This window comes from Catharus ustulatus, chromosome 1 (genome assembly GCF_009819885.2).
Source record: "Catharus ustulatus isolate bCatUst1 chromosome 1, bCatUst1.pri.v2, whole genome shotgun sequence".
In the NCBI taxonomy this organism is placed as follows: domain Eukaryota; kingdom Metazoa; phylum Chordata; class Aves; order Passeriformes; family Turdidae; genus Catharus; species Catharus ustulatus.
The window spans coordinates 142,215,449-142,239,907 of record NC_046221.1 but is presented as its reverse complement, the minus strand read 5'-3'; the positions used below and the strand labels follow the sequence as shown (position 1 = coordinate 142,239,907).

Here is a 24,459-nt window from a genome sequence, read left to right as displayed (position 1 = left end):
TATTCAAATCTATGAACAACACTCTGTCCCTGTAGCACAGAGGTTACATCCCGAGCAGCTCATGCTTGTGATCACTCAAAGCACATATAGATTGGAGTTCACATTATAAAGATTGTGTAAAGAGTCCCAAAAGAAACTGCAGTGAATGAAATTTAACAAGTAGATAAACACAAAACTTAATCTGTAGTTCCATATGCAGACTGTGTTTTGGGCGCTCACAGAATATTCAACTATGGTCAAATTGGCAATAATAAGATTTAATACTGAATTAGATTTAGAACTCATTTTGATGATGTGGGATTTCTACTTCCATTATTACTCTTACGAAACCCACCCCACATCCCAAATCCTGCTTCATGTACAAAGTAATCTTGGTTTATCTTTGCTATTCCTGTAAGATCATTTGGAGAAAAGAAGAGTAAAATTTTTGGGCATCAAAAAATGCAAACACATACAGTCAATCACCACCTGAAATACAGACTTCATTATTAAAATTGGTAGATTGCTAATGAAGTTTCCTTCTTTAAAAGTAACATAACTTACAATGACAGCCAGTTTTAAGGGATCAGACATAACAGAATGAAAGATTTCTAAAAGAATGAAAGATTTTTCTTTATCTTTTACACAAGTTAAAGACATGTAAGTACAGTAATTTCACGATTATAAGCCGCACCATTTTGACTAAAATTTTGGTCCGAACCCAAAGTGCAGCTTATAATCAGGTGCAGCTTATATACAGACAAAGAACAAAAAGTTGCTGTTTTAGTTTGGAGGACAGGTGTCTGCTGAGAAAGGCAGGAGCTTCTCTTTGAAATGGAGAATGTAAAACCCCTCCCTCCAAATTATTATAATTTTGAAATCAAGCGGCTTTCAGGCAAAAATATGGGAATTAGGAATAACAGTTCTTTACTAGGGAAATTAAAATAGAAATACAGTACTACAAAGAAACAAACTCCAAACCCTGACAAAGTCAGAGTACAACCTAACACCCCATCAGGCAGGGTGTTGGTAGCAGTCCCATTAAATGGTGGCTGCAGTCCCCTTGCAGTGACAGATGTGATTCAGTTGGAGCAGTGCTCCTGTAGAAGGTGCAGGTTCCCTCTAAAGGTCCAGTGGTGATGTGGAGAAATCCGGTTTTCCTCTGGGGTCCAGTGGAGAAAGGGGCTCCCTTAGTGTCCCAAAACCTCTGTTTTATCTTGGTAAGAAATGTTGGGCTCTTCCCCCTGGCTGGAGCAACTTCCAATGGGATGAAGTAATTTTATCAGTCCCACAGTGGGAGTTAATGGGCCATTAGCAGAAAATGACTTGCTGGAGGAAGGCTGGGTTGTGAAAAGATAAAGAACAATGCCCACCTGGTTTCAGTGGATGGCCCATTAGCAGAATACCTGCCGTGGAGATAAGGATCGCTGCCCCCAGCCTCAACAGATGGTGATAGAATAGATACCTTTTATCACACTCTGTATTGTAATGTGCGGTTTATAATCAGGTGCGGCTTATGTATGGACAAAGAATGAAAAGTTGTCGACACCCGGAAGTGCGGCTTATAATCGTGAAATTACTTCCTTTGGTGCAGAAGAAAAAATCACATTACACTGCAATAATTCAACAGCTCACAAACTATCGCCAAGCAACAGGACAAGAGGCAATGGGCAGAAATTGATGCACAGGAAGTTCCACTTGAACATGAGGAAGAACTTTATTGTGCAGTGACTGAGCACTAGAACAGGTTGCCCAGAGAGGCTGTGGAGTATCCCCCACTGGAGATATTAAAGAGCCATCTGGATGCAATCCTGTGCCATGTGCTCTGGGACAAGCCTGCTTGAGCAGGGAGATCAGACCTGATGATCCCGTGTGGTCCTTTCCAACCTTGCCAAAAGGAGTCAAGCACAATCTCAAAATTATTTATGGGGAAGAAGGCTGCAAAACATGTTCCAGGGTGCCTAAGATGGTTTTATATGACTCATGGAGATACTGACATCCCAGATGAAGATCCAGAAAACCAAAATATTCAGAGAAAGATACTGATAAGCCCCCTAAATAATATTTCTTCACACTCAGTATGCCTGCTTCCTCTCCAAACTGGAAATCCTTTCTAATCAGGAACCTTTTAAACAATCGCTGCTGAAATTCCAAAGTAATCCATTGTAATTATATTTTTCCTAAAGCATTGATTTTATGCTTTCTTCAATAGTTCTTGTGGAACAAAAAAAGAAAAAAAAAAAACAAAAACAAAACAAAAAACCCCAAACAAAACAAAAAAAAACAAGTAAGAAAGAATTCAGGTAAATAAAGCAGGTTAATTCTTTAGAGCAATTTGACATCAAGCATTAAGATATGATAATTTATTGCACACTGTGAGCATTTGTAAACTTAGTAGATTAAGCAAAAGAAATAAACCACAAATAAACAGTCAGACCCTGCTTTTGTAGCAAGTGCATTTGATTTTTTCCAGTGAAAGCAAACTCACCAATGGTGTAATATCTCTTCAAATCACTCCTCCGTGGGTGACGCCTTTGGGTGTTGGTGGTGTTGTCCTGGTCCTCCTCGGAAGCCGCGGTCGGAGTGGCAGGTAAAGGTTTGCTGGGCTCAGGTGTCTGAGCGTCAGCTGCCACTGGGTTGCATCCTGGCCCACTAATATCCACCGACTGGGACTTTTTCTTTAATCTAGAGGTAATTTAGGACAGTAAAGCATTACTAATCATCATTCTATTCCTAGATTATGTGTAGAATAACAGCGATATTCCACTGTTCATTGTACAATGATTTGTGCATGTCACAGCAGTGATAGATGAGGCCTTGCATTAATTCCCCCTTTCAGGTTTCTGCTAAACCAGTTACAGTGCATCCATCTCCCATGTAGCTGCAAATAGTAAACTGCCCTCAGATCAGATGCAGAGCTGCTAGAAGGATCAATCCCTAATCTATTTCCAAGATGAGCTGTCCACCATTCCCACCCTATCATTAAATTACTTGGCTTAAGTTTCCACATATGAGAGGAATACAAAGAAATTAAATAATTTGCTCAAAGTTGCTGAAAGCCTTGAGAGAAAAGAATTGATGTATGATCTTCTGAATTCAGATGTACCTCTACAACTGCATTTCCCATTCTGCAATATTTTCATTGTTTCTCAAGAATCCCACTAACTCCAGGCATCATTTCTGCACTGCAATATCAGTGGACAAAGGAAAAGAAATTCTCTGTTCTCCAGAAGAAATTAGGGTTCAACTCATTATTGGCATCCAGGTACTGTATGAATTATTAACACTATTCTCTGAACCCAACATCCAACTAGTTTTTACCCTTCTAGTTGCACACATATCCAGACATAATGTCACAACTTGTGCACAAGTATATTCTCAGACATTGTCAAAGTCGTTTTTAAAGCAGAGGCAAATGACATTATCACTCTCAACTCCTCTCCAGATCTAGACATTTTATCAAAGTTCTGAGGGAAAGACTTAACTAACTCTTGGGTGAGTACATCACTGATTCACCATAGTTCTGATATCTCCACTATCTCTAGCAATGTATAACAGAGGTTATTATGCTGCTGAAGTTATTGAACAGAGACAAATAACCTGTAACAATGAAGTTCACAACATACACATTGGATATTTTCAATACTTTTCTTAAATTAGGTGTCTATACATGTATATAGCTGACTACATGATTTGATCCTGGAAATAAAAGAGGTTTATGACATTGCAGTGAGATATTGATTTGAGAGGAAGGGGTCATAACAACTCTGAAAGCATGTGAAGTGATGAAATCCTGCAATGCTAGAGGACAATTTTATTAGGCTAACAATTTAGTGCTAAGCAGCTCCCTCTTAACTCTGCACTTCCTTATTTTTTAAACATTTTCTCCAGGTATTGGTTGCAATTAAACAGCATGGACTACTCCACTGACAATGGAATCTGCTAGTTTAAGACATTAACTGATCAAATATTGTTATAATAATAACAGCTGCTCTAAATAGATTGGAAAATACACAGGTTATGATCAACCTCTGGAAGATATGTTAATGTATCAATGTGTATGCAGAATATTATGAATGACTCCATGAGGGCAAAACAACTATATTCATATAGGGTATTGCTTGGTCTAGGGAAAGGACTAGAAGTTAGAAAATTGGCAGTTAGAAATCAACTTCTCTATGTCATTCAGTAAAACTACTTTCACTAGACCCTTTTTATGGACTTGTCCAGGGTGTCTTGCATTTGAAGGAGTGATTCTCAGCTCCAGTGACTCTGCACAAACAGTTCAGGTTGACAGGGACGTTTATTTCTCCTACATATAAGAAAGGCTGTGCTGCATCACCTCAACTAGTATCTCCAACAAGTCCATCAGTGGATATCTTTCCAGCCTCCAGCAGATTCTGGTGTATGGGTTTTCTGAGTTAGATACTGCACCTTTAGAGTTATATTTCTTGATTTTTCCTTAATTACTCCAGAACTCGCTAAAGTTCTGAGGTAGGCAGCATCCAGCCTTGACAGTTTCTGGTTTAACTCTGCACTGTGTTCGTACAGAAATACCAGCAGCTTATTTTACTGACTTATAAGAGTGACACTATGAGAAACAATGAACAACTATTGCTCCACATAAACCAGCTGCCTACATTTGCTCTTGCTGTTAAAAGACCCCTACAGGTATGGGAAGAACTTGTCACTGTGATGAAAACATCTTTACTTGAAGGGTCTTGGTCAATGGACCCACATATGGAGTTAGTGGAGACACAGCTTGGGATAAACTAACAATACTATGAGCACTGATGCATATGAAATCAAGAATGGGCAGGGCATCCTCTGAGTGAACATTGTGTGAGAAGAAAAGAAAGCTCTTTTGCTTAAAATTACGTTTCTGAAACTGAGACCTTTTTTTGAACACTTACAGCTTTAAGCCTACAGATGGTCAAATATAGGGACCCAAAATGAAGGCTGGAATATTTAATTGAATCATTAGTAGTAAAATGGTGTTCCATCATAATGTTATTCTGCTACATTGTTGAATACACCATCTTTCAGGTGATATAAAAAGTCTTTTTAATTCCTTACAACTAGAAACCTTTGAAGATTTAAAGGATGACTAGTTTTTAAGAAGTAATGCTCTACCTCAGACCACAGCTTTCACTGTGATTGCAGCGTATTGCTTCTGTGTAGTGCAAAATAGCTGTGGGCAAAGAGGCTACAAAGTGTTTAGCACCTCTCCATAATCCTGAGGCCTCCAGATCAATAAGTGTACATATGTCCTGCATTATGCAAGTCTCTGTTCTGCCCCAAAGGAAGACAGCAGGTGAGTGAAAATAAATTTTAAAAATTGAAAAATACTGTTATGATTTATATTTTCAGCTGTGTTATGAACACATTTTTCACCACCAAGGCTGTCTGAAGGACAGTCCAATTAATAAAGCTGTCTGGATGTAGCTAATAAAAGAGTTTGCTGCACTGTGGGGAACACCAGATTGTTATTACAAATACACTGTCTATTCTTCTAGCATCACATAGGAATAACGGGATAATACCTGTCATCCAAGCAGTAAAATTTTCACATGGCCTTTTTCAAGTGACTTATGATTAATAAAAGACTTGGTTGAAATGCCTGTAGCAAATTAATGCCAAAGAAGTTATCTATTCTTGCAGATGAGAATAACTTAAAAGTAAGACTTCCAAAGAAATAAGTAGCAAAATTAACAAAGCAAGAGCATGACAGCCAAGCAAGTACATGTAATATTGTCAAACTGTTCTTGAGAGACCATGGTGACAGTGCTTTTTCTGGCAGGAAAGACAGAAAGATACAGGGTCTGAATTAACCCAGACTGCAATAACAGGGTCAGCTGAGTAGGACACAGGTTCAAGCAAGGACACAATTTTATGGCAATGACTTGACAAAAACAAACAGTTTACTCTAATGCATCTTCCTTCATCCCACTTGAATTGTACATTGATACAGCCATGGCTAGCAAATAATTTGAAAAAACACTGCAGTCTTCAAACTGTCTTCAGCAGACCACCAAGTCTGCGTTCTGCATGCATTTTAAAGCCAAAAGAATGAACTCTCTGTAAGCCTGACCCTTCTCCAACATCCTCCTTTATTACTAGCTTTGTTTTGCACTTGGTTTTGGGTTTTCTGCTGGGTTTTTTATACATATTACAGCTGCACAGTTGGGCTGAAATGATTTATTCTTTGTCAGAAAGGAATCTGAACATGAAATACCTTGGGATCACATTCCTCATTCTTGCTTTGTTTCAGGCTGCCTGCTTGGAGAAAAATAAATAAAAGATAAAAGAAATACTGTGGCAAATCTTTCTTTTATCTTTTATTCTACATATTTTGTAGCAGCCTTCACCTAACTTTTCAACCAAGGGTAACACAGGTCTTTCAATATTGCCTGGTGTGACACAAAATGCTGCTGCTTGCTGCAGCCTCCCAGCTGACAGCCAAACAGCGATGGTTGCAAAGACAGCACTGCCCTGGTCAGGCTGGGAAATGCTTGTCTGACAGCAAGGACAAAGTCCTAACTTGACTGAGATCTGAAGTAGAAGGGGCAAAAATTTCTTTTTCTGCATCTATCCTTAAACCACAGGAACTCTAGGGGAGAGAAAACCATGCAACAAAGCTAAGAAAATCTTTATCCTCTGGGACATGTGGATCCCTGAGCTGGTTATTGCTGCTGTCTTCTGGCTACTGGCAGCATCTGTGAATTATGGCTGTGCTCTCTTTGGGATATTAGTAGAGACAGGCATGTTCCTAGCAAAAGTGGTTCGTTCAGAGGAGAAGCTGACATGGAATAGCTCTGAAGGACCAGTTGCTGACAAGTAACCAAGACAACACATCCTAGGGCCAAAGCTGGGGTTACTCAGCTGCTGGTGACTGGGTCTGGAGATGCTGTGTTTGCTTGGAACACAGCTGAGCAGCACCTTGGTTTGACACAACCCTGTTCAAACACGCATTTGGTGCACCTGTTTGTGGAGTTCAATAGCACTATTGCTAATAACCCATTAAACTTCCATTTTCTCCATTTCTATATCACTGCATCTTCCTAGGACATACACTGCTCATCCCAATAACCCCAAGTGTTGGAAACCTTCTATGCAGCCTTGGTACCTCTAATCCACTGAACACAGGCACAAAATCTAAATCTGTCTCTCAGCAGCCTCTGGTTACTAATCACTGAGGGTTTGCTCATTCAGCCAATCCAGGAGGAATGTGCATCTCCAAGCTGTGTGACATGACATTCCTGTAGGTAGATACACTGACTAGCTGTTGAACTTTATTTCTCTGTCCTTCCTCTGCATATAACAGCAAGGTTTCCTGCATCTTAGAAACTACCTGAAAGATGCTTTGACCTCCTCCTGCCCAGCTAGCACCCTGAGGTCCCCAGCAGCACTTCCCAGGAATGGGTCACTTGGAACATTTTCTTACCAGCTCCCTCAAAAAGAAAACATCCTCAGGTGTTTGCTAGGCCATACATATAAGAAGTCCTGGGGCTAATGAATTACCCAGGAACTGCTGTAGAATTTACGAGCATTAGGATTTCATACCTGGCATTCACTATCACAAACCTATTCCAATCCTAATAAAATCCATGCATTTTTAAAACAATATTACAATGTCAAACAACATTTTTGTAAAGCAGGATGACAAATAAAATAAGGCACTATTTTCTAAACAGATCTTGAAAGCCATCATGGCTGGCAGTCCAGAAACAAAAAGGGGGAAAAAAAGAAACACTTAAATCATTTATGGTGGAAACAAACAGCCATAAGAAGCATCTCAGGAGCTGGGAATATGTACAATTAAGTCTTTGCAAATTTCTAAGTAAAAATTCTTTACTGTAAGAAGGATTTGGAGGAAAGCCTAGCTCATTCTTATCTACCAAATACAAAAAACCCTTCTGTGCCCCTTGTGACCATTGCAGAGATTTTGCTACACACTTAATAAGAGAAGCAAAACCTCTCATTCGAAGAGTGATGTTTACTCTTCAGAGCTGTATCTAGTGTTTTTGAACAGTCTGAAGAACTGGTTATGAATTTGATTTCTTTGTAGCATGAAATATGATTCAAACTGAAGCTGACAGCCAGGTTTTTATCTGATTTTGGAAAAAAACAAACAAAACAAACAAAAAACCCCAAAATAGGTAAACTTCTTTTTTAAACCCAACACTGAAAAGGTCTGACAACTTAAACACAGGAGAAGCCTAACCCCCTGACACCTTCACAGAGAGTCTCCAAGACATTTATTTTATTCTCCTGTGGACACACTGGTTGTCCCACAGCCAGGACATTTGCACATGATTGGGCATTTTTTGGGTGCTTTGGCATTTCAGAGGGATCAAGTAAAAGGCTTGTGGTCTGCAGTCAGGCTCCACTTACCACCCAACAGTTCTGCGTGCCTGCAGCATGAGGCAATGCCATGGAGGGCTGCTAGAACATCTTTTGTTTAATGCTCTTGAATATGGCCTGGTTATGGCTCTGGTCATGCCCTCCCAACAGGAAGACAGCAGAATTAGACTGGCACAGAAAAAAAACACCTGTGATGGTGATGCATTGGTTCCTCATGGAGCAAGACAAAATAGACTGTGGGAAGGAACTAACAGAGAGAAACAGCCCAGGGATCTCTGCAGCCATCAGCAACCAGAAAGGGGGAGGCAAATGGTTTTACACTCATAGAAATTGCAGAAGAACCAAAGGAAGGCAAGCAACATGTTTGGAGCAAACAGAGTTAAGTACTTCTTTGAATAGCATATATAATTGCACGACAGAAATAATTGTACAGACAAGGAGTATCACTTGGTACAGAATAGGAAGACACAAGTCAGGCAGAAAGCATCCATTGGAGGCTGTGAAGCATGCAGGTACTTCAGCACACAAATTCCTTGAGCCAAGGATTGCTGGAAGGTGGAGGTTTTTCACAGGGCAAGAGGCACTCGGTACATGCCCCATCTTTTGTATTATCACTAATTATCCACTACCAAGTACTGCAGGCAACTGAGTGCAACACACTTGCAATTCAAATCTGAATTGGCCATTATGAATTGCAGAGGAAAAGAAACCAAACACCACACAGCAAACTAGAACATAGGACGGCGCTAAATCAATGTCTCACAGTAAACAAACAAAAACCTCAGAAAAGTCCTTCAGTCTGTTCCTTAATGTGTTGATCATGCAGCAGAGTTTCCAGAAAATGCAAGCAGCGTATGAGATCATTTGACGGCACAGAGCAAACACAACGTGATCTTCACATGGGTGGCGATAGGAAAGGATTGGGAATGAATTCACACCCACACAGCCCACAAAGCAATTCAGAGTGGCAGGTATGTATTAACAATGTAACACTGAGCCCAGCTTCAGCAAAGAAAACATCGCAGGCATGAGAGCTATGTGAAAATAAACAGAGGCATTTCAACATCCTGTCTACTTTATACACCCAGCATCATGTATTTGAGCAAGTAGAGGAAGAACACAAAACACTCTTTTTTTCCCTTTTTACACATTACCAAAAATTGCTTTGCAAAGACACAGCAATTGTTAATCATCAGAGTACCACGAAGCAAACCAAAACCACCCTCTCTCCACCTCATGGCCATCCTCATGGAAGTGGCCACAGCACATGCAGGAAAACTGCCACCATCCTTTACTCTATAACAAAGGACAATGTCAAACCAGAAGTTTTGACCAGGCTTCAGGGAGAAGATGAATAGTGTCTAAATAACTGAAAAATAGCTTTTTTTGCTGTGTAGAACAGGCAACCCACACCCTTTTAACAAGATTTATGGACAAAGCTGGAACTTCATGGGTTTCAAGGGCATATCACAAAATAAAGACTTACAAAAATGAACACAAACCTTGTGATTATTCCTGGGAGCATGACAGCACTGCTACAGGTAAACCCTTGGAGGATCATTTACAGAAGACATATAGATTGGTTGCTGCCAGGTTAGATCCATGAACTCCAAGCGGGAGAATCCAGAATCCACTTGTGGTTCAAGTGTGACAAGACATTCTCACTGCCTGGGAGAGAAGCGTTAGTGAGTCCATGGGCAAAGGAGTCAAAGCTCTCTCCACACCACACATGGGCCTGGAGATGGACATCCAGGAGGATGAGGCATGGCAGGAGTGGAGAGGGAGGTGATGATGATGATGATGGAGGAGAGGAAAATGGCAGCGATCACTCTAGATACATAACGCAACTCAAATAGTCATAGTGTATACAATTCATTCTTCTTTTCCTGCCTAAACCTGGGTACGCATTAACAGCTCAAGATCATATGGCTTCTCCATGGCTGTATAATACTTTACAGCTGTTTTACATGGTGGAAATAATATGTTCTGCTACTAAGGTTTGTGTTTTGTCAGGGATGAGAATTTCTTGATCTGTTCTTTCAGAATTTTGAGAGGGTGGGTTGCAATGCTGTACTATTTGCTGACAGATATCTTGATTCTGGACATGTTTTAGAAGAGATGTGTAAAGTAAATTACTATTTTGAATCTCACTATTTTGCTAATAGCTGCTATACTGTTATTTAAATAACTCCCACTAGCTCCATTTTCACAAAAGCTCTTCCAGTGCATTATGCAAATCTACTTCAGTACAATTTTCATGGGTCTTGAAATTTCCAGCTCTATCATATTCAGCAAAGAAAAATTTTGCGTAATGGTTGGAAAGTGATAATGATTTCTATTTCACTCTTATTTGTCTCATTTATGTTGCAGGATTATATCTATTGCAGCTTTATTTATAAGGATAGATTCAAACTGTCCAGACTATTTTAAGGTTTTATCTCTAAGGAAAGTTGCTATTTCACCTGATTAGAAGTTTTTGAAAGTTGCTTTATTATAGGCTCTGCAACCAGCACCCAGATCCTATTCCCCTGAGAATTACTGTGAGATTGTCACACATTCTGTACTGTGGAGGATCACATTCGACACTATCATCTTCTCTCCCATACACTGAATTGGGAATTTTCAAGGCCCAGCGCATCCAGTGGTCTGGGAGCTACATGGTATGCTCTTAGGCATACAGAATACCTTGCTTACAGTGAAGCCATATAAACTCACAATATTTTTCCATGTAATTAACTTTGTCATAGTATCAATTATTTTCTGTGCTAGCTGCAAGTAATTTATACATCAACAAAGCTGTTTTATCCACGGACTTTAATTTAGGCAATTGCATTTACATTTCTGATTCCAACCCTGCGCTTGACTGTTTTCTGAGTTGTTTACAAGCCAGCTGCAATATCCCCAGGCACTTAATGTTCCCAAGATTTCTGTGCTATATGCAATCATAACATGCATACATTTATGTAGACAAATTTGGAAGTAAAAGGGCTTTTTAACTTCTCAAAGAGATGGCAGAGCAGGTTGAAAGTTACAATGCTCTTACCGTAGCACAGATTTGTGTGTTCTGGTTCTACCATCTCAACAAATAATCTTCAGCACAGCAGGTAACCACAGTTCAGGTTCAAATAACATGCTGTTGATCTGCTTATCATAAGACATGGAAATGCAAAACTGCACATTCTTCTGCCTTGCCCAGTAGATCATACCACTTGACAAAACTTTAAGACTTATTTTGAAATATAAAGTAATTTATACATCATTATTACCTTTATTCCATGAGATATAAATGGGATAAGACATTCTGGTCTCATCACTGAAAATTCAGTGAGGTATAAATGCATTTTGTGAAAGGGGAATTGACAACAAGCCATCATTGATTGAGATCCAGCCAGCAACACCTGAGCCCAGGCAGATAAAACAGCCCTGAGGCTGCAGTGCCCCAGGCAGAGGGGACCTTTTGGTCTGACCTTCCTCCTGCAGCTGGGCATCCTGCACTGTCCCCTGACAGCCTCTGCCTTGTTACACGGGGCTGCTTGGCAGCTGGAACGCCAGCCCTGGGGCCAGAGGTGCAGCAAGCCTGAGAGTCCTGAGTGAGAGCATCAGGACATGCTGCAGAGTGTAAAGACCATGCTCTGAGAGCTGCCAGCAGATCACAGGGCTGAGGAGGGGACCAGTCCAGGGCAGCAGTAGCACAATCTCACAATAAATCATCCAAACTCTCCTCATGCTCCTTTCCAAATGGAACATCTTCCTTCAGCCACAAGATTTACCCATGTACTGAGGTTGAAGTGCCCTTTGGGCAAAGTCTCTATGAGGAGGCTAAAACATCTATAATTTCTCCTTGCCAGGAACATAAACTGCTTTTCAGAGTGTTCTGCAGGATATAATTATATCAGGTAGATCTCTGTGGAGACACCTAACTTGTCACAGGCAAGTTAGAGACTAGGCAAAATGAGAAATCTTTCCTCATCATTGCCAAAGCAGAATTGAATTTTTGCCTTCCAACTTATGCATAATTCAAGTGTTTTGAATAATAAGTATCATTTCAGCATTTTAGTGAAATGTGCAGAAAACATATAGACAGTATAAAATGAGTTTTATATTGGTTGGCTTTTTTGAATATTTGATCTATACACCACATCCTCCATTGAAAGCTCTGTTTTCTTGAGGGAGTTTCACCAGGTACTGACCACACAGATTTTAAAAATTCTTGTCTTGTTCTTTAGGCATTTCTTATTCATAAATCAGGTTAACCTATACTAGATGGGAAATAAAGATCTTCAAAGATACAGGAATATTTTATACTTAAGACAAAATTATCCTCCTACCCTTCTGTCAGGAGACCCTCCTGCTCTAAGCATTGAGCTCTGATTAACTACAGCCAGCTTTCCCTTTTCACCCAGGGTCTTTGACATAGCCAAGCAGCCACTGGCACTTCCACCAGAGTTCCCAGAATGGCCCAGGGGGCTGAGTGGGGATGGCAGCCCATGCTCTGCTCATTCAGACACTGCAGCTGCACAGCCCTGGTAAGGGCCCACGAGATGCAAATAGAAAATGGGAAGTCTGTTAATGGCACCTACTGAGAAATTCTATCTTGAGCATATGTTTTCATTTCTTGTCATCCAAAGAAGTAAGCAATGCCCCTTGATAAGCTGACTAATAACAGGTTGTACTGAGAATCTATATATAAAGAAGAAACATACTTCAGAACAGATAGGTTGTGAAATACTGCTTACTTATTTAAAAACAAATGGAAAACCCACAGAACTATTTTTTTTCTCGGTTTTGTGGAAGTAGGAGGAACATTTTCAACAACTTTTTACTTTGTGTTCACAAGAGTATGAAGGTTGTAAAGGCATTTCTGTGTGTCTTCACCCTCCAGGCACAGCCCACAGTGATGATGATCCACCCCCTTGGCTGCAGAAGGGTCTGTGCTCCAGGGGAAGAGCTGCTGCACCAAGCAGCAGGAGCCACAGGAGGCGCAGAAGCTGCAGGAGTGGGAACCAGGGCATGAGCATCCCCAAGGGAGAATGAAGTGGCTCAAGCAGGCATAGACATGTGCATGCATTGCATGTGCAATGATCAAAGCACATCACGGGTGCCAAAAGCCACTGAAGATACAGCTAGCAGATTTCCACTAATTTAAAATACCTGTCTTCAATAAAAATGCCATGGTTCATTTGGATTTTTCCCATTTACCGAAAATAACGCATTCCTAGACTACAGAAAATGTTGTCACCACCAGATCTGCTGAGGCTGTGTCTGCCCCAGCTGTGGGCTACTGGGGGTGGCACAGGTGTCCCTCTCACCTGAACTTCAAGCAGGCAGGGTGGACATCCCACTCACATTTGCCACAGAAAAAAATAAATATGTCCTCCAGTACTTACATAATTCAGATTTATATAAATATGTAGGATTCTTTAAAAGGTTTATATTTTTAAACATCAAATTTTAAAAATATTTAAGCCCACCAAGAGACATTTTGCAGACTTTCCTAAAAAAAAAATCTATACCTTGTTTCTACACCACATAGTAATAGTTTAGGAAAGGACACATTAGGAAAGGATATTGCCTAAGAAAGGAAGGTATTCTCATATTTTATAAGTTATAAAGTTCATTTTTTAATCTACAGACAGAACACTTCATTTTGAATTTGTGTGTTTAAGAAACCTAACTTGACATAATGTACTGCAGTTATCAAGTTTGTCAGCATTTTTGCAGAAGCTGAACTTTCTTCTGACAAATGCTGCCAGTCAATTAAATTAAAATAGAGAGCAGCACCATGAAGTGTGTTACTGCTCAGTCTTTAATAAACCAGTTGTGTACTCGTGTCTCCCAGCTTCCTGACAGGGGTACTGATTCCATGGCATCCTCAGGTCCCTGCCTGATGCTGAGGCCACCAGTAAGGTGGTTCAGCTCTCTCCATCCTGGGAAGGAGGTGACCATTAATGCAGCCCATGGCTAACTGAGGGATACCACCCAACATTTTTCCCATCTGAACATAAAGCTCCAGCTTTCAATTTTAACATCAACGGTAAAAAGAAAGCTCTGACTTGCAGGAGGTGAAGGTACCTGGGCTCTTCTCAGCATCCTCCTCTGGCAGAGCTGTATTTCTTGAACCAGCTGTGGGGGCAGGTCACAGGCCAAAGACCACTTGGCTCAGTAGAAACGTGCACATGCTGCAGTTCAAGAGCAGACAGCTTGCATCCTTCTGTGGAGTTATCCGCAACTCACTACACCACTACACCACAGAAGCACTTAAAGCAGGTTTGAACTATTCCAAGAAAAAGGGAAAAAAAACACAGTCCAGGAAGCTTCTTTGCCTCAGCTAGCCAGAAAAACTAAGAGCAAAAAGAGAGCTCTCTCCTGCTGTCCACTGCAGACAGCAGAGTCTGTGTGAAGGATGCAGGGGAGCGAGTGCCGTCTCCGATAACAAACCCTGCACCTCTTCTCTCCCCCTACGCTCCTGGAACCAGTCTTAAAGCTGCAGAACTCAATATTCAACACCAACAGAACAAACAGTTGGGGATACAAGCATCATAAAGTTATCCCAAGACATTATTGAAACACTGATTATGTTGCATTTAGAAGCCTTGTAAGAAATAGCATTAATAAACATGAAGTAGTTCAAGCCTGAGAAGCAAGAAAGTGCCCAGGATGGTACAAGTCTGTTCAGATCCTTGATTTAAGGCACCAGTCTTGGAAAGCAAAACATTTGAGTGCAACACCAAATAAAAATTACCCTCTCAGCTTTTCCCATATTTTTTCTTCAGGACACATCTTGCCTCTGCGTTCCTGTGCTTCAATGAGCTCCCTTGGGTCAGCAGTGTTTGAGCTGTTGTGTCCTCAGTACCAGCACTCTCTGTCAGGGGCGTGGGCAGGGCTTTTGGGACCACAACCCCTAGGTCTGCACACTGCAATAAGCACAAGTGTTTTATTCTTTCCTTCTCAGAGATTTACAGGAGCTGCTTGACATTTGGGAACAGTCACAGCCTTGGTGGATGGAGCAGGAAGGAACATGCCCCTAGAGGGGCAGCTCTCACAAACCCTGCAGTGATGTTGCAACAGGTTAAAATGAGATGACCAAGCTTCATCCACAGACTGGGGATCTTCTTAAACTTTCAGCTGCAGATGGGGGAGACACTGGGGCAAAGAAAGGAAGAGGAGGAAGGGGAAGACAAGCAGCACTCCCAGGCAGCCACCTGTGCTTCTGCAGAGGCAGCACTAGCTGCTGCCCAGGCTGCAGCTCGTGTGCACTGGGAAGGGCTCACCACCACTCCTGCCTTTTCCCTTTGCAGGTGGGACTCTCAGCCAGCACATACTGAGATTCAAGAGGACAGTCTAAAGCCAGAACTGTTTCATGCCAAAGTAAGATATATCCTCTCCAGCAGACACGGATGACCTTTCCCCTGAACCACCATTTACATTTATGCCTGTGACAAGCAACAATCTTTTCCTATTTTTTTTTCTGCTCACAATGATACAAAATAGAGTTGGACAAGCATAGAAGCAAGAGATTGCGTAACACAGCTGCCCTGCAGCGTTTTTTATTATAATTTTTAAATCAATAAGTCCAGAGAGCAGAATAAGCACTGCAGCTACACCCACTGCCAGACACTGGCAATCTATAGGTACAGTAAATTACATTAATGAAAGAAGAATCCAATAAAAAATACTCAATTTAGGTTTATCAAAGCACAGTGAAGCTGTTTTTTTCCTTTAGTCCAGAAAAAAGAGCACCTCAAGGCTGGTGCCTGGCTGACAGTGCCAGGTTAAGATCCCCATGATCAAATATAGGCCTCAATGGATAGATGAACAGAGAAATACAGATGAGGAGTTAGTGCCTGACAGTGTGAAAAAAAAGAAGCCAAGCAGAAATGTAAACAGTTTCAAAGGATCAAAAACAGAGCCCAGAAGACAAATGAGGCCACAGCATGTTAAATGAGGCAAGTGAGTTTGGAAACATTTGTGTATTTAGCTTCCTAACTAGAACTCAGCTCCAAGGCAGAAGTGTTAAACAACCACCTGATCAGAATTTGTAAGGAAACAGCGTACAAACTAAAACATGGAAGCTGCATTTAGATGCATGTAATAAAACTGTCAAGATTTTAGAAGTCCTGTTAGATAAATCAGATGCTTTTTGTCTAAATGCTAAATGAGAATCAGTAAATCACATTTCCTTTGCAGGAAGTATTGGCAGTATTTCAACATGCATTTAACTAATCTCACAATGTGTGGTTTTTTCCCTTGGTTAATCTTCTATGAAAAACCACTATTAAGAAATCAAAATATTATGGCTAAGCCTTGCTAATTGCTCTTAGGCACAGAAAGGTAAAACTCCCTTCACCTCACATGTGAACAATGTGAGAAATAGGAAAAAAACTGAGGAATATAAAACAACAGAAAATGAAATTAAGAGGTTGGAATCCATTCCCTTCATGCTGTTCAATAGCCCTCTGTATATATATAGACTTAGTTCAGATCCCTGTAAATTTGGAGGAAACTCCTTACCACATTAGTAGAGGAGCACATCTATGAAAACCTGTGTAAATCTTTACACAAAACTCAAAGGAATAGAAAAGGAAAAAGGCAGTAGAATTGCTCACTGTCCTGCCCATCCAGATGAAGGAGGCCCTGTTTGGCACCTGCCCTCACCGAGGTATCCTGCTCCTGCCTGCTGTACTGGATGGAGGGCTCTGCTCCAGCTGCATGTACCAGGCAGGCTCCTCTCCTGGAAACCCTGGGAGCATAAATACTCAAGCCTAGCTGCTTCAGCAAAGACCTCCAGTGTTTCATGAAATCAAGACTTCCACTTTCAGAATAGTTTAGGGAAAAACTCCCCAACTTTCCAACAAAGTCAAAACTGAGAAGTAGTCAAGCTTTGGATTGGGAAAATTCTTATGCTTCCCAAATTTTCTCTAAAATATTAATTCCCTCTAGAAAAAAATGCATGGTTTTGGTAAACTAATTCCAGAATTAACAGACTTGGTCTGGCTGTAAGATTAATGACAGGTTTGTATTTTCATAGAAATATTTTAAAGCAACCACAAAGATTCATCTGGAGATACCTAAAATCAGACAGAAATCCAGTCCAGTGTCTTTCTTAGTAGTGACCATTACAGTGACCTCCTGCTGATCCAGTCCCTCAGCTTTCCAAGATAATTGGGTGCCCAGAAGATATATATTTAGAACATTGTTGTACTCATAATTTATGTGAACAAAATACAGAGTCTCTTGACCTTCCATTACATTTATTCTGCAGTATATAGTGCAGGGGGAAAAAAAAAGCTTGGAATTCAATAAATCATTAAAGAACATATATTCTGAGAATATAAAGCTTTTAATGTTAATATGGTAGAAATTAGTAATTTTCTTCTATAAAATGACATGTGACAAACAAGTGGGGAAAGGGTAGATAGAGTATGCTGTGCGTGAGAGCTGGTATCTTCATCCGTGCTGCAGCTACTGCATTTCATCTTTACAGAGTGCTGAGAAATCAAGAAGTTATATAACTTCGTGAAAAGCTGATAGGGCCAGTGACATTTTAAATCCCACTCTGTGAAAATCAATTGCAAGATGTGAAAAGAAAAAAAAAACCTCTTCAGGAACCAAAATCTCCATCCCATAATATATCCGTACATACGTACGCTTTAAAATAAAAAAGAGCAATGAAACTTTGAAGAAAAAGGGAGTGTGGGAGGGAAGTGGAAGGACAGGCAGAGTAGAAAAGAACAGATTAATCATAGATCACTTCAAGATACTGTTATGAGGAAGTAAAAAGACAATTTATTTTGATGGCACTCTTTTGAGTCTGCTTATGCTAAATAGTAAATAGGTAAAATAGTAGCAATTTACAATATGGAGCTTAATTGGGATTAGAAAGACAAACAATCCAAAAGCATATGCTTTTTTAACCTGGAAACACAGCACAGTCCTACTTGGATCAGTCTTTACTTTCCTAAGGGAAAATGGTTCCATCAAAAGGATTTACAGCTATTTGTGATTGGAAGAAGATTAGGAAAAGTCAACAGACCTAATTTATTTTCCAGTTGCCTCAGCAAGAAAAAACAAAAGACCCAATGATACTGACTCAGGAACCATAAAAGAATCTCCACAATCCACAAAAATAGGGTTTTTAATATTCACAACCATTACTCTCACTTTTTATCCTTTCAAACATGGGTCACCATGCAAAAAAAAATCTGCTAATTCTCATTTGATTCATATACAAGTGAAGTGAACTTTCAGAGAAGGAAAGCAAAAGAAGACATTTTGTGTAAAAGGGGTGTAATGGATGAAAAGGAGCCCATTCAAAATACGCCCAAAGCACATGAAAAGAGAATTCACTGGGTGAGAGCCAAATTAGAATCACGTTCCTGCTCATCCAGAAAGCAGCTATTGAAGATGTACACCAGACCAAGGTCTGCACATTTTCAGGCACAGAACTACATCTGGATCTAGTCCTGGGAGCAAAGGGGAGAGCTGCACAAGCACATGGAGACAAAAAGCATCACTACCATACTCAGCAAAGGAAAACCTTGCACTGAGGAGAATGCCAAGACCCAAAACTCTTGCTTGATCATCAGCATCAGCAAACTACAAGCATTTTGATGAGCTGGTCTGTTATAAAACCAAGGCTGACTCCTGAGCACGGCAAGCTGGCAAAACACAAACCTGCCCTACCTGCACAACACTTCCTATGGGAAACAAAGAGCAGTTTATTTTACCAATAAACTTTGCGTGATAAGGACAGCTGCCAGCTGAACCTGGCATCTGCTAAACTTGCTTTCACAAGAACACTTTTTCCTCCCAGAATTATATTTAGTATCTTTTAGAAACATAAAGAAATGTTCACTGCATTTTGTTCAGCCATTTCAGGATTTCCCCCCACTCAAACAGCAGCAGCAGCAGAATTTTAATGACTGGAAAAATGCAGCAGGGCTGTAAGAGAATATTGTACTGCAGTAAATCACTGCTTCTGTAGCTTTCCTTCACTGTAGCTCTGATCTCCTAAATCTGCTACAGCACTGGTAGATATTTCTGTAAAATGCAGCTCCCAGCAGAGATTAGTTAGGGAAAAAAAGGGCTTGAGAACTCCTTAATCAAATTATACAGTTACAATACCTAGGAAAAAGCCTAACCAAAATCCCAAAAGCAGAATTCCCAAACAGTTCCCAGTGCCATCTGATATTTCTTCCTTTACTTCCTTCTTTTTACCCAAATGCCTTTGCATTTTAAAATACTCATACATTCACTGTGCCTTTCTGCCAAACTGCCTTCCATGAAGCAATTAAATGTATAATTGAGACCTTCAAGTCATTACAAAGCAAATTCGGTGTCTTTTGGAATAATTGCAGGGAATGAGATGACACAAATCAATTTTATGCCAAGACACACTTTTGAATGCATATATTCAATATGTATCACACAACCCTTCATAAACCTGAGGGGCTGCTTCTTCCACAAAGACTTCCAAGGTTTTCAGGGAAGGCATTTTTAAAGCTTTAAGATAGAGCTCTCTGCAGTGAATGAGCTCATTAGTCAAATACTAAGATTTTAAACTTTCTACTGGCAGTAGGTATTTGAGGCTAGATTTATAGGCAGCCACGTTGGTCCAAAGAACATTTGCCTTTTTCCTCTCATTTTGTTCACTAGTCATTAGTGGAGCTAGATTGAATGCTCTTTGAGACTCATTCCCCCATTTGCACTTTAAGGATTCTGACAGGAAGCACTTTATCACTACCTTCTTACAGCTGATATTCTTGTTTATTCATCAGTGCTTCAGTTCACCATTCACACAGATTATTTAGTCATTCATCACTACTCAGAAAGAGTCATTGATAAAATTGTGTTTCACTGGGTGTGACAAAGCTAAAAAGTCAAGTTGCTGCTTCCAGGTTCTGTCAGAATCTCCAAAACTGCAAGAGCAACGTTCCTGCCTTTTACTGCCTTTTTCACTTCATCCCGACACTAAATGTCTAAAAAGTTGCCACACAAAGACAAAATTAACTCACTACAGATTTTTGCATCTCTTTATCTTCACATCCATACAAATGGCCGTGATTCAGGAGTGTAGGCTCAGCAGACAGTAAGTGCTGCCTTTCATCTGGATGACCCAGTAAAACCACAGCAAGTGTCCTGCTCCCCATGCTTAGCTCTCTTCTAATTGCTCCTCATGCTCTCTTCCTCCTCCTGTCTTCTGATTCCTCCTCCATCAAGCAAACAGCACTGCTCTGAAGAACCCCCCATCCTAACCTCCTTGTTTTTCTCCAACACTTTTCCATTCATATTGCTCCACTACTCCCTGATTTCAGGACTAAAGGAACACATAAGAAAAATGCAGATAAGAAAATTCATAGAACTGAGCTAAGCTACTCCAATAATTGGTTTCACATGGACTCCTCTCTGCAGGAGGTTTTCTTTTTTCATTTTTTTTTTTAAGAAGAAAAAAATGGGTGGAGGAATAATATAAGCAATCAGATCTTGGAAAGCTTCCAAGAGCAGAAATGTCAGGCAACTGCTGCAGATGCAGTAACCTGCGCATTTCAATCAGATTGCAATACAAATAATAGCTCAAAATCTATTTAAACTAGCTGTACACAAGACTGATAAGAAATGGCTTTCATTTTGTTTCTCAGCTTTTGTTTGAACAGCAGTTTGAAATGATCACCCCTTGACAGAGGCCTTCACTCAGGAAGTCAGGGCTCTATCAAAAAGGTGTGGCCAAAAGACAGGGGTCATCCCTGCCTTGTCCTTTCAAATTCTCTCCCTCTTGCTCTAGCAAACTGCTTTCCCACTCCAAAGTGTTCCATGCCTGTTCCTGTTGTTTTTCTCCTCACAAATGGCTTTAAAACCAAATGTATCCCCTCTGTTAATGTTATAATGTGGATGTGTCTTTATAAACCAACTGGAATTAGCCATTAGCCTGCTTATGAGAAAATGAGAGAGCCTTAATACCAGAGCATGAAGGATGCTGCCAGCAGTCTTAAAGCAAAAAACCTGCTTCAGAAACTGTGGGCACTTTCACATACCATATACCAAAAAGAAAAGCTGTTTTTTAATATTCCTAATCTCAGCAAAACAAGACCTGCATCAAGAAATGACAGCAGCACTCAATAATCACTTCTCCATGGTGCTCCTCTAATACCAGGAATGCTCAGCTACAGCAATTCATTTCCTAAGTGGCTTTCTCAGCAGCCACTTGCCATGACACTGACGTCAGCCCTTCTCGGGTCAGAGCCTGTCTGTCGTCATGAGAGTTTATCTCTTGTCCCTCCAGAGCTGTCAGTGCCTTCACAACTGCATCACTCAGGAGACTGTTTAATCAGTGCCCTGATTTAAAATGCAATTCATCTCTGAAATTAAGAGAAGATTGAATATTTCCTTTTCCAGGTGCAAGTTCCTATTCCCTTTATCCTTTGACTTGAGACTGCCAGAGGCCACCTTACCACTGATGAGGCCAACTCCCTTCATCAAAACTGTTAGGCTCGTCAAGGAACCACATCAAGTATTTGGGTTTTTTACCCCTAGATACTCTGTGGAGAAGGAAAGCTTCTGCTTTTCCCTACCTCTCATCCCATCTCCTATCCTCCTACCAAATATACCAGGGACAGATTGAAATTAAAACTCTTGGAGGCTGTTACCCTCCCTCCTCACAAGCCATCTCACTTCTACTTCAGTGACTCATCCCAGGCAATCAAATAAATAGGAATTCTCCAGCTTTTCTGCAAGTCACATTTCATTTTTCATGCTCTTCATTTTCACCATCAGTTGTTCAGTGTACTAGCTAGTTCTTAGAGCCATCCTGACACGTAAGATGTGAGAATATAGCAAACCACAAAATTTTAGCAGGGATAACAGGCTTATGAAGCTGCAGTTTTAAAGAAACTTTGCAAAAGGTTTCTGCCTAATAAACCCCATGAATCACACTGTGCAGTTATAGAGAACAAAACAGCTTTAATCCTGTTGGAAATTGGGGACCTGCAATATGACTCTTTTTTTCTGATTATAGGAAGGATAGAAACACTGAAGGTCATCTCTGAAAGGAGGAACACATCCCTGATTTCCCAGAAGAAAACCAGTTTGAGATATAAACAATTTCTTGCATTGACGTTAACTACAAATACTGCAGGGAAGCAAAGCAACACCAGGGCTGTTAGCAAGCATCTCTGAAGTTCAGAAAGCAGGTGGCTAAAAGTAACAATGGGAAACAGATAGGCAATTTATTCCCATTTAGCTGTCATTTACAGGAAGAGGGAATATAAAAGTAAGAACTAACTTAGTTATTTTCCCCATAAGATGATATATCATTGACAACACCTAAACCTGTTGCATTTAACATAATGTAAGAGTGAGCCATCCTCGTGACAACTGTCTTTTAAAACAAAGCTTCATAAAAAAATTAAAAAGGCATTTAGGTTTCTATTTAATTCCTGGCTCCTGTAATAAAATTAATGTTCCAAAGGCCATAACAGTGAAATATACAGTGCAATTTTAACTGTGATTATTTTAATCATTTTGGCCTCTTAGTTGCATCTTGAAATAAAGGTTTTAGTTGAGAACATGCTGACTCCTAGTCTAAATGTTTGTTCTAGAAGTGGTATCTAAGGGACATATATTGTATTTCAACACTTTTAAAAGGTTGAATGCAAATTTAGGAACTGATATGAGCAATGACCTTAGGTTCATCATTTGCCTTTACCAAAACAGCACTGATCATTAAGATCACCTTCAGTACAAAGCAAATCACATTATGTAGCCCATGGTGTTAAAGTCTATGGTATTATAAAACATTACCAATGCAGTTTTGTTTTTCTGCAAAGTTGTTTTTCTTCCTGTCCTTGCAAGGACAATACATGGACAGCCTTATTAACTGACACAGGCCCTGTCCATTGTTCTTCCTCACTTCCACCTTGTAAATTGTCAGATCAAATTTCTTCATCTGGATATTTATGAAAGAGAAGCATATCATTAGAAAGGCTCCTAAATTTCCTAAATTAAATGGTTAACTAACATCCTTCTCTGCATTACATAAAGAACCTAAAAAGAAAAGGTACCCAAATAAGAACTAGCTATTAAAAAAGTAATAAAAAGGAAGGAAATATTAGATCACTCATGCTGCAATATTTTCAGTTTGGTATTTTCTAAGAAGCTTTATGTACAGTACTGCTTGCACACCCAACCCAACAATGCATGGTATCCTCTCTAGCAGAAAAGTTCCACTGCAATTTCTCTTGTTCCTTCATAATGTAAAAGGTACAGAGAGGTATGAGCACTAAGGCACATGCCAATTAATGAGATAATACAGTTGGGCAGGAATTAATGTCTAGAAACGTGGAGCAGAAGAATATCTACTCTCTGTAAAATCTACTGATGTATGCAGATACACCAGAAAACTGATATGGCAATTACATCTCTCCAGTAGTTTAGGCAGTGCCTAAACTCAGCTTCCCACTTGGGAACTTACTGCATCACTGGTCAGAATCCTCACAGCTGAAAAGCTACAGGTTTACTTCTCCATGCTTGCCCCTAGTCCTCCTCCACATCCCTACCAAGTGGGTGGAACACCTTTCTTTGAAACATGCAGTGAATCCAATGTGCTCAATTCCAGATGCTCCAGCTTCAAGAACTTGTGTGCAAGGAAACTGGATAGTATTTTAAAGGCTAAGAAGCACAAGTAAGCAAATAAGAGAAAAAACTATGTACTGTGATATTCATGGCATCGATGTTACAGTTAATTTTGTCTTAGCAACAGTTTTAGCATCAACCTTTCGGGAAAATGAGTGTGCATATGTACCTACACTGCTTTGGAAGACAAGGCTTTATCAAGTGTATCCTCAGTTGGTATTTTCCCAATTCAGTAGCTAAAATGTGAAGCACCATATTTCTTTCTTATTATTTACTTTGACAAGTTTCCTGTGCGTTCAGGAGGAACATTTAGATTCAGACCACTGAAAAAGTACAAGTTGTCTCCCTGTTCTGTTCTCTGCAGCACAAATCTTTCTCTTCAGCAGTTTTCTCAGCTTTGAAAGGCAATGCAATCAGATGCTGAGCAGTAGAATGGCATTACTATTTCAGGCCATGAAGTGCACTATTCCCATAGAGGAACATCCTGTG

At 40.2% G+C, this 24,459-nt stretch overlaps 1 protein-coding gene across 11 annotated transcripts in view; it reads right to left on the bottom strand.

Moving 5' to 3' along the window:
- The window catches only part of OXR1 (oxidation resistance 1), a 282,332-nt gene that overhangs the window by 145,819 nt on the left and 112,054 nt on the right, over nt 1-24,459 (bottom strand). For 7 of the 11 annotated variants that reach the window (XM_033082730.2, XM_033082648.2, XM_033082702.2 and 4 more), the window contains exon 3: nt 2,468-2,664. In XM_033082730.2, the coding sequence (XP_032938621.1) occupies nt 2,468-2,664 (197 nt within the window). Of the gene's footprint in view, nt 1-2,467; nt 2,665-9,845; nt 10,012-24,459 lie in introns of all 11 variants that reach the window. The other 4 variants (XM_033082668.1, XM_033082686.2, XM_033082694.1 and 1 more) reach the window with 2 other exon arrangements.